The sequence below is a fragment of the Ranitomeya variabilis genome, chromosome 5 (assembly GCF_051348905.1).
Source record: "Ranitomeya variabilis isolate aRanVar5 chromosome 5, aRanVar5.hap1, whole genome shotgun sequence".
NCBI classification, from domain to species: domain Eukaryota; kingdom Metazoa; phylum Chordata; class Amphibia; order Anura; family Dendrobatidae; genus Ranitomeya; species Ranitomeya variabilis.
In genome coordinates, this window is record NC_135236.1 from 341,118,857 (window position 1) to 341,137,418 (window position 18,562).

At 44.1% G+C, this 18,562-nt stretch overlaps 1 protein-coding gene across 1 annotated transcript in view; it reads right to left on the reverse strand.

Moving 5' to 3' along the window:
• The window catches only part of MUC19 (mucin 19, oligomeric), a 763,086-nt gene that overhangs the window by 246,150 nt on the left and 498,374 nt on the right, over window positions 1–18,562 (reverse strand). Inside the window, exons 44-45 of the mRNA XM_077264813.1 lie at window positions 10,995–11,024; window positions 9,784–9,828 (exon numbers count right to left, since the gene is read on the reverse strand). Coding sequence (XP_077120928.1) covers window positions 9,784–9,828; window positions 10,995–11,024 — 75 coding nt within the window. The remainder of the gene's footprint in view (window positions 1–9,783; window positions 9,829–10,994; window positions 11,025–18,562) is intronic.

Consider the following 18,562-nt stretch of genomic DNA (forward strand, 5'->3'; position numbering starts at 1 on the left):
ATGCGTTTCCTAGATTTGGAGCGCACACTATCGGGCAACTAGGACAGTGGAACGCAAGTCCCCGAGTTTTGGAACGCACACTAGAAGGACAGTGGAAAGCATACTAGGAGCACTTCCTGCCGATGGAACGCAGACCACGTCATTTCCGTCCGTGTCACTTCTGCCGTGCACGCTTCGAGAATTCCCCCCCTCAGCCTAAACACCAGCTGTATAAAAGCTCTATCCCGAGCCATCACTACCCACAGCGGGCACTCCGTTCCATAGAGGACAGAATCACCACTGTCAGACTCACCACTGGTAAGCAACAATCTGAACTACCTCATATACATTTGCCTACTAACCAGAATGGTCTTTGTACTAGACTGTGCAATCAGGATAACCGATGGATACCGGATCCACCCGCCATACTACAGGCACATAGCCCTACAAATAATAGGTGGGTTATTTAATTTATATTTCATATTTATTTATAATGAAGCCTCATTATCTATATATATAATTGTCTAAGGGTTTTTCTGTCTGTCTGTCTGTCCTGGAAATCCCGTGTCTCTGATTGGTCGAGGCCGCCAGGCCTCGACCAATCAGCGACGGGCGCAGTCTGTCGCGAATTCGCCTCGACCAATCAGCGACGGGCACAGTATCGACGTAGATGTCATAATGGTTGCCATGGCGACAATGATGTCATAAAGGTTGCCTCGACCAATCAGCGACGGGCACAGTCTGCGAATTCTGGAATCATCATTGTCCATATACTACGGGGACATGCATATTCTAGAATACCCGATGCGTTAGAATTGGGCCACAGTCTAGTATAATATAACAACTCAATGATTCTCTATAAAATATAGCAGCACCAGTCTTTGGTTACCTTTCCTTCAAAAAAGAATAGGTGGGTGAATTTATCCCACATTTTTTTCCCCTTCCTAATATTGGATACCTTTATAAGGCACATCCTCTCTTTCAGGACTATTAAACTCATATAGGCCAATTGCATCAAATAACAACAGCAGACCTAATTCTTTCAAGCAGTCGGGGAGGCTTCCTATTCATATGATCCTCTATCTCTATATGCCTTTTTTCCCCATGCTATTATTGATACTAGTTTAACCATCATATACGGATGGTTCCTTGTTATGATCCTAGTGGTAGAGGATCTCAGAAGTTCCAGCTAAGTCCGCAAACACAAAAACCAGCTCATAGGGAGGTGGTAACTTGGCTGACCGTATACCTGATCCTAGCACAACAACTAAAAGTAGCCGGGGAACGTACCTACGTTGATTCTAGACGTCTCGCACCAGCCGGAGAACTAACTAACCCTTTCAGAGAAAATAAGACCTCACTTGCCTCAAGAGAAAGGACCCCAAAGTAATGATACAAGCCCCCAACAAATAATAACGGTGAGGTAAGAAGAAAAGACAAACGTAAGTATGAACTAGATTTAGCAAAGAGAGGCCCACTAATTAATAGCAGAAAATAGGAAGAGGACTTATGCGGTCAGCAAAAACCCTACAAAAATATCCACGCTGAATATACAAGAACCCCCGCACCGACTAACGGTGTGGGGGGAGAATATCAGCCCCCTAGAGCTTCCAGCAAAAATCAGGATTGTATCACATTGTATCAAGCTGGAACAAAATAGCAGCAATGCGAATAAACAAAAATAAGAAAGCGGGACTTAGCTTATCTTGCAAAAAGCAGGAGACCAGGAGTCAGGAGCAAACAGACATAGACTGACTACATCGATTCCAGGCACTAGACTGAGTTTCCAGGAAGTCTAAATAGGAACACCCAAGGCCTAACGAACCAGGTGGGTACCAACCTGGAGAAAGACAATCCAAGTGTCATACCGCTAGTGATCACAAGAGGGAGCCAAGAAATACAGTTCACAACAGTACCCCCCCTTTAAGGAGGGGTCACCGAACCCTCACCAAGACCACCAGGGTGATCAGGATGAGCAGGCACGAACCAAATCGGCCGCATGAACATCCGAGGCGACCACCCAGGAATTATCCTCCTGACCATAGCCCTTCCATTTGACCAGATACTGAAGCCTCCGTCTAGAGAGACGAGAATCCAAGATCTTCTCCACCACGTACTCCAACTCGCCCTCAACCAAGACCGGAGCAGGAGGGTCAACAGCAGGAACCACAGGCACAACGTACCGCCGCAACAAAGACCTATGGAACACATTGTGAATGGCAAACGACACCGGAAGATCCAAACGAAAAGACACTGGATTAAGGACTTCCAAAATTTTATACGGACCAATAAAGCGAGGCTTAAACTTAGGAGAGGAAACCTTCAGAGGGATATACTGAGAAGACAACCAAACCAAATCCCCAACACGAAGTCGGGGACCCACACCGCGGCAGCGGTTGGCAAAACGCTGAGCCTTCTCCTGTGACAATTTCAAGTTGTCCACCACATGATTCCAAATCCGCTGCAACCTATCCATCACAGAATCTACCCCAGGACAGTCAGAAGATTCAACATGACCCGAGGAGAAACGAGGATGAAAACCAGAGTTGCAGAAAAATGGCGAAACCAAAGTAGCGGAACTAGCCCGATTATTGATGGCAAACTCAGCCAATGGCAAGAAGGTCACCCAATCATCCTGATCCGCAGAAACAAAACATCTCAAATAAACCTCCAGCGTCTGATTGGTTCGCTCCATTTGGCCATTAGTCTGAGGATGAAAGGCAGACGAAAACGACAAATCAATGCCCATTTTAGCACAAAAAGATCGCCAGAACCTGGACACAAACTGGGATCCTCTGTCAGACACGATATTCTCAGAAATTCCATGCAAACGAACCACATTCTGAAAGAACAAAGGAACCAGATCGGAAGAGGAAGGCAACTTAGGCAAGGGCACCAAATGGACCATCTTGGAAAAGCGATCACACACCACCCAGATGACAGACATTCCCTGCGACACCGGAAGATTTGAAATGAAATCCATGGAAATGTGCGTCCAGGGCCTCTTCGGGATGGGCAAGGGCAAAAGCAACCCACTGGCACGAGAACAGCAAGGCTTAGCCCGAGCACAAATCCCACAGGACTGCACAAAAGAACGCACATCCCGTGACAAGGAAGGCCACCAAAAGGACCTAGCTACCAAATCTCTGGTACCAAAAATCCCAGGATGCCCTGCCAACACTGAGGAATGAACCTTGGAGATAACTCTGCTGGTCCATTTATCAGGAACAAACAGTCTATCAGGTGGGCAAGGGTCAGGTCTACCAGCCTGAAATCTCTGCAACACACGTCGCAAATCAGGAGAAATGGCCGACAAGATTACTCCCTCTTTAAGAATACCAGCTGGCTCTGAGACTCCCGGAGAGTCAGGCACAAAACTCCTAGAAAGAGCATCAGCCTTCACATTCTTCGAACCAGGCAGGTACGAGACCACAAAGTCAAAACGGGAGAAAAACAACGACCAACGAGCCTGTCTAGGATTCAGGCGCTTAGCAGACTCGAGATACATCAAATTTTTGTGATCAGTCAAGACCACCACATGATGCTTAGCTCCCTCGAGCCAATGACGCCACTCCTCAAATGCCCTCTTCATGGCCAACAACTCCCAATTACCAACATCATAGTTCCGCTCCGCAGGCGAAAATTTCCTAGAATAAAAAGCACAAGATCTCATCACAGAGCAACCAGAGCCTTTCTGCGACAAAACAGCCCCTGCACCAATCTCAGAAGCATCTACTTCAACCTGAAAGGGAAGTGAGACATCAGGCTGGCACAAAACAGGTGCCGAAGTAAACCGGCGCTTCAGCTCCCGGAAAGCCTCCACGGCTGCCGGAGCCCAATTAGCCACATCCGAACCTTTCTTGGTCATATCCGTCAAAGGTTTAACAACGCTAGAGAAATTAGCAATAAAACGACGGTAGAAATTAGCAAAACCCAAGAACTTCTGTAGACTCTTAACAGACGTGGGTTGAGTCCAATCATGAATAGCTCGGACCTTGACTGGGTCCATCTCCACTGTAGAAGGGGAGAAAATGAAACCCAGAAAGGAAACTTTCTGCACTCCAAAGAGACACTTTGAGCCCTTCACAAACAAAGCATTGTCACGCAAAACCTGAAACACCATCCTGACCTGCTTTACATGAGAATCCCAATCATCAGAAAAAAACAGAATATCATCCAGATAAACAATCATAAATTTATCTAGATACTTCCGGAAGATGTCATGCATAAAGGACTGAAACACTGAAGGAGCATTAGAGAGCCCAAAAGGCATCACCAAGTACTCAAAATGACCTTCGGGCGTATTGAACGCAGTTTTCCATTCATCTCCCTGCTTAATGCGCACAAGGTTGTACGCACCACGAAGATCTATCTTGGTGAACCACTTGGCACCCTTAATCCGAGCAAACAAGTCCGACAATAGTGGCAAAGGATACTGAAATTTGACCGTGATTTTATTTAGAAGCCGATAGTCTATACAAGGTCTCAAAGACCCGTCTTTCTTGGCTACAAAAAAGAATCCCGCACCAAGAGGGGAAGAGGATGGACGAATATGTCCTTTCTCCAAAGACTCCTTTATATAAGAACGCATTGCGGCATGCTCAGGTACAGATAGATTAAATAATCGTCCCTTAGGAAATTTACTACCAGGAATCAAATCTATAGCGCAGTCACAGTCCCTATGAGGAGGAAGGGCACTGGACCTGGACTCACTGAATACATCCTGATAGTCCAACAAATACTCCGGAACTTCAGAAGGAGTAGAAGAAGCGATAGACACCGACGGGGAATCGCAATGAATTCCCTGACAACCCCAACTTGACAAAGACATTGCCTTCCAATCCAAAACTGGATTATGGGTCTGTAACCATGGCAGACCTAAAACGACCAAATCATGCATTTTATGCAGAAGAAGAAAACGAATCACCTCCCGATGTTCAGGAGTCATGCACATGGTCACTTGTGTCCAATACTGCGGTTTATTCTCCGCCAATGGCGTAGCATCAATTCCTCTAAGAGGAATAGGATTTTTTAAAGGCTCCAGGACAAAACCACAGCGCCTGGCAAACGACAAGTCCATAAGACTCAGGGCAGCACCTGAATCCACAAATGCCATAACAGGGTAGGAAGACAATGAGCAAATTAGAGTTACAGATAAAATAAACTTAGGATGCAAATTACCAATGGCGACAGGACTAACCATCTTTGTTAGGCGTTTAGAGCATGCTGAGATAACATGTGTAGAATCACCACAGTAAAAGCACAACCCATTCTGACGTCTATGATTTTGTCGTTCAGTTCTAGTCTGAATTCTATCACATAGCATTGAGTCAGGCGTCCGTTCAGACAACACTGCCAGAGGGTTAGCAGATTTGCGCTCCCGCAAACGCCGATCTATCTGAATGGCCAGAGCCATAGAATCACTCAGACTTGTAGGAATGGGAAAACCCACCATCACATTCTTAATGGCTTCAGAAAGGCCATTTCTGAAATTTGCGGCCAGAGCACACTCATTCCATTGAGTAAGCACGGACCATTTCCGAAATTTTTGGCAATACACTTCAGCCTCATCCTGGCCCTGAGAGATAGCCAGCAACGCTTTTTCTGCCTGAATTTCAAGATTGGGCTCCTCATAAAGCAATCCGAGCGCCAGAAAAAACGCATCAATATTTGCCAATGCCGGATCTCCTGGCGCCAATGAAAAAGCCCAATCTTGAGGGTCGCCACGCAAGAAAGAGATAACAATTTTAACTTGCTGAGCTGAGTCTCCAGACGAACGCGGTCTCAAAGATAGAAACAATTTACAATTATTCCTAAAATTCCCAAATTTAAATCGATCACCAGAGAAAAGCTCAGGAATAGGTATCTTAGGCTCTGACATAGGACTACTAGTAACAAAATCCTGAATGCCCTGCACTCGTGCAGCAAGCTGATCCACACTAGTAATCAGAGTCTGAACATTCATGTCTGCAGCAGAGCTTCAAGCCACTCAGAGGAAAAAGGGGAAGAAGAAAAAAAAACAAAAAACTCAGAACTTCTTTTCTTTTAATCCCGCTTCTGCAATGCATTAAATATTCACTTTTAGGCCTGGAATACTGTTATGATCCTAGTGGTAGAGGATCTCAGAAGTTCCAGCTAAGTCCGCAAACACAAAAACCAGCTCATAGGGAGGTGGTAACTTGGCTGACCGTATACCTGATCCTAGCACAACAACTAAAAGTAGCCAGGGAACGTACTTACGTTGATTCTAGACGTCTCGCACCAGCCGGAGAACTAACTAACCCTTTCAGAGAAAATAAGACCTCACTTTCCTCAAGAGAAAGGACCCCAAAGTAATGATACAAGCCCCCAACAAATAATAACGGTGAGGTAAGAAGAAAAGACAAACGTAAGTATGAACTAGATTTAGCAAAGAGAGGCCCACTAATTAATAGCCGAAAATAGGAAGAGGACTTATGCGGTCAGCAAAAACCCTACAAAAATATCCACACTGAATATACAAGAACCCCCGCACCGACTAACGGTGTGGGGGGAGAATATCAGCCCCCTAGAACTTCCAGCAAAAATCAGGAATCACATTGTATCAAGCTGGAACAAAATAGCAGCAATGCGAATAAACAAAAATAAGAAAGCGGGACTTAGCTTATCTTGCAAAAAGCAGGAGACCAGGAGTCAGGAGCAAACAGACATAGACTGACTACATCGATTCCAGGCACTAGACTGAGTTTCCAGGAAGTCTAAATAGGAACACCCAAGGCCTAACGAACCAGGTGGGTACCAACCTGGAGAAAGACAATCCAAGTGTCATACCGCTAGTGATCACAAGAGGGAGCCAAGAAATACAGTTCACAACAGTTCCTCTATTATTATTTGATATGTTATTCTTTATTTCCCTTTACATGATATTTTGTTTTAAGTTATATTTCAGTACAATGATATCTAATTGTATATATATATCTCTAGTACACTGAGGAAGGTCACTGTATGACCGAAACATTTCTGGATTGTACAACTTCTGGATTGCCTTAAATAATGTTACATCAAAGAAACTTAAGTTGAGTGCCAAGCTTATTACATGACATGAGAGAACGTGACAATTGTGGAAGGCCGAACCAATAGGCTGAAATTAATTCTACTCAATATTAATATTGATATATTATAATTATATTATTGATAATTATATTATTATTAATTGTATCACTTAATATTGAGCAGAATTAAGTATGCGGATACCCTTATATATTTTTTGAACCCAAGTACAGCCCCTTCTATGTATTGTATGAACCCCCAACGGCCCTTTATATACTGTAAGAGCCCTAAACTGCCTCCCCCATATACAGCATGAGCCGCACAAAGCCTCCCCCATATGCGGCATGAGCCCCACACAGCCACCCCCATATGTGGCATGAGCCCCACACAGCCTCCCCATATACGGCAAAAGCCCCACACAGCCTCCCCCATATGCGGCATGAGTCCCACATAGCCTCCTCATATGCTGCATGAGCCCCACAAAGCCTCCCCATATACTGCATGAGCCCCACACAACATCCATATATACTGCATGAGCCCCACACATCCTCCCTATATACTGCATGAGCCCCACATAGCCTCCCTACATATAGATCGACTCTCCACTCTGCTCTCAAGATCGAATCACCTGTGCACTTGACCCGATCCCATCCCACTTCATCCCAAACCTTGCCACAGTCTTCATCCCAACTCTAACCCATCTCTTCAACATGTCACTAACAACTGGTGTTTTCCCCTCAAGCTTTAAACATGCCTCAATCACACCTATCCTCAAAAAGCCCTCTCTTTACCCATCCTCTGTATCTAGCTATCACCCTATATCACTTCTTCCCTATGCCTCAAAACTACTGGAACAGCACATCCATCTTGAACTGTCCTCCCATCTGTCTTCCTGCTCCCTCTTCGACCACTTACAATCTGGCTTCCAGTCACACCACTCCACTGAAACTGCCCTAACTAAAGCGACCAATGACCTATTAACCCCCAAGAGCAAGTGATACTACTCTGTCCTCCTCCTGGACCTGTCTTCTGCCTTTGGCACAGTAGACCATTCCCTATAATTGGCCTCACAGACTTGTCCCTATCCTGGATCTCATCATACCTAACAGACCGGACAGTCAGCGTCTCTGACTCAAACACCACCTACTCACCTCGCCCTCTTTCTGTTGCAGTCCTGCAAGGTTCAGTACTAGGGCCCCTGCTCTTCTCCATTTACACCTTCGGCCTGGGACAGCTCATAGAATCTCACAGCTTTCCGTATCACCTCTATGCTGATGACACACAAATCTACCTCTCTGGACCAGATATCACCAGCCTACTAGCCAGAATCCCTCAATGTCTGTCCCCTATTTCATCCTTCTTCTCCGCTAGATTTCTAAAACTTAACGTGAACAAAACAGAATTCATCATCTTTCCCCCATCTCACACGACCACCCTGATTAACCTATCCATTACAGTAAACGGCTTCCCACTCTCCCTAGTCCCACAAGCTCACTGCCTCGGGGTAATCCTTGACACTGATCTCTCCTTCAAACCACATATTCAAGCCCTTTCCACTTCCTGCCACCTTCAACTCAAAAATATTTCACGGTTCCGTACATTCCTAAACCAAGAATCTGCAAAAACCCTAGTCCATGCCATCATCATCTCCCACCTTGACTACTGCAATCTCCTGCTCTGTGGCCTCCCCTCGAACACTCTCCCACCCCTCCAATCTATTCTAAACTCTGCTGCCCGACTAACGTATCTTTCCCCCCGCTATTCCCCTGTCTCTCCTCTCTGTCAATCCCTTCACTGTCAATCCCTTGCCCAGAGACTCCAGTATAAAACCCTAACCATGACATACAAAGCTATACACAACCTGTCTCCTCTATACATCTGTGACCTCGTCTCCCGATACTTACCTGCAAGCAACCTCTGATTCTGACAAGATCTCCTTCTCTACTCCCCTCTTATCTCCTCTTCCCACAATCGCATACAAGATTTCTCTCGCGCATCACCCCTACTCTGGAACTCTCTACCACAACATATCACACTCTCGCCTACCATCGAAACCTTCAAAAAGAACCTGAAGATCTACCTCTTCCGACAAGCCTACAACCTGCAGTAAGCAACGATCCACTAAACCCCTGCACGATCAGATCTACCCTCACCTACTGTATCCTCACTTATCCCTTGTAGATTGTGTGCCCTCACAGGCAGGGTCCTCTCTCCTACTGTACCAGTTGTGACTTGCATTGCTTAAGATTATTGTACTTGTTTTTATTATGTACACCCCTCCTCACATGTAAAGCGCCATGGAATAAATAGTGCTATAATAATAAATAATAATAATATACTGCATGAGACCCATACAGCCTCCCTATATACACCATGAGCCCCACAGCTTCCCTATATATTACATGAGGCCCCACAGCCTTCCTATAAACTGCATGAGCCGCACAGCCTCCATATATACTGCATGAACACCACAGCCTCCCTATACACTGCATGAGCCCCACAGCCTCTGTATATAATGCATGAGGCCACCACAGCCTTCCTATATACTGCATGAGCCCAACAGCCTCCCTATATACTACATGAGCCCCACAACCTCCGTATATACTGCATGAGGCCCTCATAGTTTCCCCATGTGCAGCATGACACCCCATAGTCTCCGAATGTGCAGCATAACACCCCCATAGCCTCCACATGTGCTGCATAATCCACGAAAAGTCACACAAAGTGGTCAAAATATAGTGGAAGAGGAGATTTTATATTTTTCATCACACTTACCTCCTGATTCAGTTTGTACACAGTAAGGAGATCCTGGTTCACAGCCTGTAAGTAAAACATTAATAAGATATAACAAATAAATCTTATTACTTAAAGGTGCTGTCTGTGATGGTATTGGAAACAAGATACAAGCTAAAGGAAGCTCAAGATAGTAAGAGATGCTCGCTTTTTGAAAGCTAATTATGTGTGAGGAAGATGAAAGTGAGCATGCTCATTCTTTCCATAGACTCCACAAGAAAAATCAATTTGCTTGGCCCCCCAAGGTTTGCAACAATTAAATGAGTTTATTGTTCAGGTGACTCTGGGAGCACATCTGAGGCTCAACTATGATAGATATTAGATTTGAGCTAGATTTTTAAAAAATTACTACAGCAGATTTACCATAGCCAAACCTATAATGAGTGAACATACCCTAACTTGTACATTAAAACATTCATTAGTGTTGATTCTCAAAAAGATTAATAGAAGATTTCCAAAATTTTCTATAGCATTAAAATATTAAAATTATATGAAAATGCAGCATTGTGCTATACTTTTCCTCTATGTGGTTCATGTACTTGTAATTTTTTTCATTGTACATGTAATTTTGAGAATAAAAAAATGAAATAAGTAAAATACTAACTTATAAAATTGGATACTAATATATAACCATAAAACTACATAAATAAGTGCCCAAATAAAGATCAAGAAAATTATGCAAAGATTTAAAAAATAGTAAAAAGCAAGCATAATTCTGTTCTATGTTTAGTGAACATTTCATGTGGCAATTTTAAAATAATTGCTATATGAATATTGTTTTATTTCTATTTTGTTTTTTTAAAAAGCATTAATGAAAACAAAAAACCACAAGCAGCTTCAGGTCCGGAGTTAACAATATATTAATGAAAGGTCTATAGCAGTGATTTCTGTTGCAGAAAATATAATTAAGAAAAGCTAGGATATTAGTGTCACACAGAATAATCCCATTAAATGGATCTAATCTTCTTAACCATCCAATGGCACATATAAGGTAACTCTGTCAGAAATTTGAGCATCAGATTTATATTTGCTCCATGAATTACTTGGAAATACCACATATTCAATCTGCCATAAGAAACTCTTCAACATTGAAACATGCCTTAAATTGTTAATGAAAACAATTTCTAGAGCTAAATATTGTAAAAAATTATTTTTTGAAATGAATTGAAAAACAACTTTATGGTATTCCTTACCTTTTTCACTTTTGAATTCAAATATGTACTCTGAAATAATAACAAACAAATTTGTTACTGCATTCTCACCCATCCCTTGTAGATTGTGAGCCTTCGCGGGCAGGGTCCTCTCTCCTACTGTACCAGTTATGACTTGTATTGTTCAAGATTATTGTACTTAATTTTATTATGTATACCCCTCCTCACTTGTAAAGCGCCATGGAATAAATGGCGCTATAACAATAAATAATAATAATAATAATAATAATAATAATAAATTCATTTTATGAAATTAGTACAGCCCTGATTTTATTGAATTGGATTCAATAATACATAGGCCAGCTGGACAGACTCAAGATATGCCACCTAGACAGTATGAAGATATGAAGAAATGCCTCCTAGACAGTAGGACACCTAGCCAGACTGAAGATATGAATGAGCTATTTTTACATCCGATGTCTCTATTCTCAATAAAGTATGACATAGTGATCATTGAAGATTTTAACTATCCAAATGTTTGCTTACAATCTCTCTCAGGCAAAAGTAATGGGTCCCAAAAACTGTTATCTTCTCTTGCTGACAACTTTAGCTTTCAAAAGGTAGATGAGACAACAAGAGAATCTGCAATCTTGGACCTAATTCTTACCAACTGGGAGGAAATGGTTGAGGAAGTAAAGGTGGCTGGGAATTCAGGAGGCAGCGATCATGCTATCCTTGAATTTTGAATTACAAGAGGAGTAAGACTAGCGAGAACTCAGACTTTAAGTCTCGGCTTCAGAGAGGAAGATTTTAATGGACTCAGAAAGAAGGTAGGAAAGGTCTAATGACAGGATATTCTAAAGAACTGACAGTCACTTCCAAACAGAAATCAGGTGTGAACAAGTGGTTACTAAAAGTAGACATCTCCATATACAACTAACAAATAAAGTAGCACTCTCTTAGAGTGCTACTTTATTTGTTAGTTGGATATTCTAAAGGACAGAAGTGTCCAAGAAGGATGGGGGATTTTGCTAAATGAAATTCTCACTGCACAATGGGTAACTATTTTTTTTATATTAAATGGAAAGAAGGGGGCACAAATAAGAATATAATGCTGTTTTCAAGAAATGCAGGGCAAGCATTAGAATAAAAAAAGCCAGTAATGAAGTGAGGCTTGCAAGGGACATCAAAAGCAGTAAAAAAGGATTTGGGTGTATGTCAAAAGCAAAAGTAAAGTAAAAGATGCTATAGGATTTTTACAAGGTGAAAAGGTGAAGTGGTCAAAAGTGATGCTAAGAAGGCAGAACTTTTAAATTCCTTTTTTTGCATCTGTGTTCTCTAATAAAAACAATTGTAACATCAACTGATTTTCATGGTGCCATCGAAGGAATAAAAGAATCCACACTATCTATAAACTGAGAGCTGGTGAGTAGTGTTGAGCGATACCTTCCGATACTTGAAAGTATTGGTATCGGATAGTATCGGCCGATACCCGAAAAATATCGGATATCGCCGATACCAATACCCGATACCAATACAAGTCAATGGGACACAAGTATCGGAAGCTATCCTGGATCCTCAATGAGGAGTTTAGGACCTGCGATGACGTCGCGACTTGTGATTGGTCGCATGAGCGGTCACATGAGCGGCACGCGACCAATCACAAGCCGCGACGTCATCGAGGATCCTAAACCCCTCATTCTTAGGAACGGAGGTTGCCGGTTACAATCGGTAAGGTCCAGGGGCCGCCGGACAGGTGAGTATATCCATATTTTTTATTTTAATTCTTTATTTTTTACATGAATATGGATCCCAGGGCCTGAAGGAGAGTCTCCTCTCCTCCAGACCCTGGGAACCATACACTGGGAACTTCCGATTCTGATTTCCGATACCACAAAAATATCGGAACTCGGTATCGGAATTCCGATACCGCAAGTATCGGCCGTTACCCGATACTTGCGGTATCGGAATGCTCAACACTACTGGTGAGGGAACACTTAGCTAATTTAAATTAATTTAAACCTTTGGTCCAGATAAAATTACATTCTAGAGTCCTGAAAGAGGTAGTAGAGAAATTTGCAGACCTGCTAGCCAGAAGTTTTCAAAAATACTGGAGAACAGAAGAAGTCCCAGAAGATTGGAGAAAGGCAAATGTTTTCACTATCTTTAAAAAAAGAAAGAAGATGGAGCTAGTGCCAGGCCAGTGAGCCTTAAGGTACCGTCACACTCAGCGACGCTGCGGCGATATAGACAACGAGCCGACCTAAACTAGATCGCTGGAGCGTCGCTGTTTAGGTCGCTGTAGAGACGTCAAACACAGCAACTCCAGAACGATGCAGGAGCGATCCAGTGACGTAATGGCGACTCATTTATCGTTCTCGCTGGTTGATAGCTCCATGTCTGGCATTGCTGGCGTCGTTGCTTTTGATGTCAAACATGAAGATACACGCCGACCTGGCGACGAAATAAAGTTCTGGACTTCTAGCTCCGACCAGCAATGGCACAGTGGGATCCAGATCGCTGCTGCGTGTCAAACACAACGAGATCGCTATCCAGGATGCTGCAACGTCACAGATTGTTGTCGTTCTCTTTGCAAAGTTGCTGAGTGTAATGGTACCTTTACTCCTATACCAGGAAAGATGTTTGAACAAATTATTAAACAACATGTAAGTAAGTACTTGAATAAGAATACAGTAATTAACCAGAGCCAGCATGGGTTTGTAGCAAACAAGTCATGCCAGACTAATGTGATTTCCTTCTATGATGAAATCACTGACTATGTTGATAATGGAAATTTGGTAGACATAGTATATCTTGACTTTAGCAAAACATTTGATAAAGTATCTCATACTATCCTTATTAAAAAAATGACCAAGTATGGGATTGGCAAGGCTATGGTTAGATGGATTCATAACTGGCTCAGTGATTGTACTCAAAGAGTGTTAATAAATGGCTGCACATCCAATTGGAAGAGTGTTTTAAGTAGGGTAGCACAAGGCTCTGTGCTTCGCCCAGTGTTGTTCAACATTTTGTATTAATAAACTAGATAATGGAACTGAAGGTAAACTGATCAAATTTGTAGATGATGCAAAGCTAGGAGGGATAGCTAACACTAGAAAAGACAGAGAAAGGATTCATACCTTGAACCTACAAAAAAAAGTTTCATAGAATAATAATTTTCTGGTAAAACCTTAACTTGAATCTCTTACTTTTGTCATTCCTTCTATTTAAACAACAGTCAAAGTTTCCATTACTTCAATTACAGTATATACTTGTGTATAAGCCGAGTTTTTCAGCACATTTTTTGGGGGGCTGAAAATGCCCCCCTTGACTTATAAACGAGTCATGGTACAGAAAGCCGGTTGGGCAGCAGGTTCCAGGAGCATGCACACACATCATACTCACCTACCTGCACACCCTTGGTGCTGGCACTGCATCCCATTCTGGCTGCCGGTGCCTGCCTGCAGCTCTTCCTGTGCTCAGAGGTCACGTGGTACCACTCATTAGGTGATGACTATGGACACGTCTCCACTCCCATAGGCGTGGAGCGCATATTCATCACCTTAATGAGCGGTACCACATGACCACTGAGTGCAGGAAGAGCTGCAGACAGGCGCCAGCGGCCGGAATGAGATGCAGTGCCAGCACCCAGGGCGCACAGGTAGGTGAGTATGATGTTTTGCTTTTGTTTTGTTTTTCAACAGGGAACATGCACACAGGGATAGGGGATAAGGAGGTATGCATACAGGGACGGAATGAGGAAGGCATGCATACAGGGATGGAACTGGGGAGGCATGCATACAGGGATGGAACGGGGAGGCATATATACATGGACGGAACAAGGAAGCATGCATACAGGGACGGAACGGGGAGGCATGCAGACAGGGGCAGGAATGGGACATGGGAGGGATGCATTCAGGGACGGAACAGGGGAGGCATACAGACAGGGGCATGGATGGGAAAGCACTCATACCAGGACAGGGAAGGGGAAGACATGCATACAATGACAGAGACAGGGGAGGCATGCAGACAGGGATGGGGAGGCATTCTTACCAAGGCATGCAGACAGAGACAGGGATGGGGAGGCATTCATACCAGGACAGCAATGGAGGGAGCCACATATAGCAGGACAAGGATGAGGGGAAAATGCATACCCAGCTTATACTCGAGTCCATAAGCTTAGCCAGTTTTCCGTGGAAAAGTAGGTGCCTCGGCTTCTACTCAGGTCGACTTATACTCAAGTATATGTGGTATTTTACAAGAGTAAAACATATCATGAAATGATAACGCAGATGTTCAAAATCAGGGTTATGAAAATTGTTTCAAATCCAATGACTGATTCTTATGTTTTCTTATGCCCCGTTTTCAAAAACACTTGTATTTGAAACCAAGTATGGATTTTGCAGAAAAGTTCGTGAAATTAGATGCAAGCAAGATGAAATAAGAAAATTTGTTATTGTAGCCAAAAATGTAGGCCTCTCTGACCATTCCCGGCACCTGCACACTGCAATACTTTGCTCTTCCCTCAACAGGGCAGACAAAGTACACCTGCACCAGAGCCGCGGCAGGAAGACAAGAAGAGGACGTCATTGCATGAAGATGGGAGGCTGTCATGATCTCTGCAGGCAGAGATCATAGCAAGCCTATAGAGGGACAAGCTCTCGGAAGATGGAACTATACTGACCATGAACTAAGCCTGCCGCGCAACTAGAAATAGCCAGGTAGCATTTCCTATTTATCGCTAGATGCCCAGCTCTGGCCTAAGACCTAAATAGCTAGCAGAGGGAAATATAAGACCTGGCTCACCTCTAGAGAAATATTCCAAAGAAGACAGTAGCCCCCCACATATAATGACGGTGAGTTCAGATGAAACAACAAACGCAGCAGGAAAATAGTCTTAGCAAATTTGAGGTCCGCTTACTAGATAGCAGAAGACAGATAGTATACTTTCATGGTCAGCAGAAAAACACTAACAAAACACCATCCAGAGATTACCTTAAACTCTGGCATTAACTCATAACGCCAGAGTAGCAATCCCTGATCAACGAGAGCTTTCCAGACACAGTAACAAAACTTCAGCTGTGAACTGGAACAAATAGGCAAAACAAAACATGGACAAAAGTCCAACTTATCTAGTAGTTGTCTAGAAACAGGAACAAGCACTGAGAGGCATCAGATAACATTGTTGACCGGCAAGAAACCACCAGAGAAATGAGCTTAAATAGCGACACCCACTACTGATGGAACCAGGTGAAACAGGAAAGAGGAAGACAAGTCCAATTCCACAAGCGGCCACCGGGGGAGCCCAGAATCCAAATTCACAACAGTACCCCCCCCTCAAGGAGGGGGCACCGAACCCTCACCAGATCCACCAGGGCGACCAGGATGAGCCCTATGGAAGGCACGAACAAGATCAGAAGCATGAACATCAGATGCATTGACCCAAGAATTATCCTCCTGGCCGTAACCCTTCCAGTTGACCAGATACTGGAGTTTCCGTCTGGAAACACGAGAGTCCAAAATTTTCTCCACAACGTACTCCAACTCACCCTCAACCAACACCGGAGCAGGAGGCTCAACTGAAGGTACAACAGGTACCTCATACCTGCGCAATAACGACCGATGAAAAACGTTATGAATGGAAAAGGACGCAGGGAGGTCCAAACGGAAAGAAACAGGATTAAGAATCTCCAATATTCTATAAGGGCCGATGAACCGAGGTTTAAACTTAGGAGAAGAGACCCTCATAGGGACAAAACGAGAAGACAACCACACTAAATCTCCAACACAAAGCCGAGAACCAACACGACGATGACGGTTGGCAAAACGCTGAGTCTTCTCCTGGGACAACTTCAAATTGTCCATAACCTGCCCCCAGATGTGATGCAATCTCTCCACCACCGCATCCACTCCAGGACAATCCGAGGATTCCACCTGACCGGAGGAAAATCGAGGGTGAAACCCCGAATTACAGAAAAACGGGGACACCAAGGTGGAAGAACTGGCCCGATTATTGAGGGCGAACTCTGCCAATGGCAAAAAAGCAACCCAATCATCCTGGTCAGCAGAGACAAAACACCTCAGATATGTCTCAAGGGTCTGATTAGTCCGCTCGGTCTGGCCATTAGTCTGAGGGTGAAAAGCAGATGAAAAAGACAAATCTATGCCCATCCTAGCACAGAATGCCCGCCAAAATCTAGACACAAATTGGGTACCTCTGTCAGAAACAATATTCTCAGGAATACCGTGCAATCGGACAACATTCTGAAAAAACAGAGGAACCAACTCAGAAGAAGAAGGCAACTTGGGCAGAGGAACCAAATGGACCATTTTAGAGAAACGGTCACAGACCACCCAGATGACAGACATCTTCTGGGAAACAGGCAGATCTGAAATAAAATCCATCGAGATGTGTGTCCAAGGCCTCTTAGGAATAGGCAAGGGCAACAGCAGTCCGCTAGCCCGAGAACTACAAGACTTGGCCCGAGCACAAACGTCACATGACTGCACAAAGACTCGCACATCTCGTGACAGGGAAGGCCACCAGAAGGATCTTGCCACCAAATCCCTGGTACCAAAAATTCCGGGATGACCTGCCAATGCAGAAGAATGTACCTCAGAGATGACTCTGCTGGTCCAATCATCCGGAACAAACAGTCTATCAGGCGGACAACGATCCGGTCTATCCGCCTGAAACTCTTGCAAGGACCGCCGCAGATCAGGAGAAACGGCCGACAAAATTACTCCCTCCCTAAGGATACCTGTGGGTTCAGAATTACCAGGAGAGTCCGGGTCAAAACTCCTAGAAAGGGCATCTGCCTTAACATTCTTAGAACCCGGTAGGTATGACACCACAAAATTAAAGCGAGAAAAAAATAAAGACCAGCGCGCCTGTCTAGGATTCAGGCGTCTGGCAGTCTCAAGATAAATCAAATTTTTGTGGTCAGTCAATACCACCACCTGATGCCTAGCCCCCTCGAGCCAATGGCGCCACTCCTCAAACGCCCACTTCATGGCCAAAAGCTCCCGATTCCCAACATCATAATTCCGCTCTGCGGGCGAAAATTTGCGAGAAAAGAAGGCACAAGGCCTAATGACGGAGCAGTCGGAACCTTTCTGCGACAACACTGCCCCAGCTCCGATCTCCGAAGCGTCAACCTCAACCTGAAAAGGCAGATTCACATCAGGCTGACGCAACACAGGGGCAGAGGCAAAACGGCGCTTAAGCTCCTGAAAGGCCTCTACAGCATGAGGGGACCAATTAGCAACATCAGCGCCTTGTCTGGTCAAATCAGTCAGTGGTTTAACGACATCCGAAAAACCAGCAATAAATCGGCGGTAAAAGTTGGCAAAGCCCAAAAATCTCTGAAGACCCTTAAGAGAGGAGGGCTGAGTCCAGTCACAAATAGCTTGCACCTTGACGGGATCCATCTCAATGGAAGAGGGAGAAAAAATATACCCCAAAAAGGAAATTTTCTGGACCCCAAAAACGCACTTAGACCCCTTCACACATAAAGAATTAGACCGCAGAACCTGAAAAACTCTCCTGACCTGCTGGACATGAGAGTCCCAGTCATCAGAAAAAATCAGAATATCATCCAGATATATTA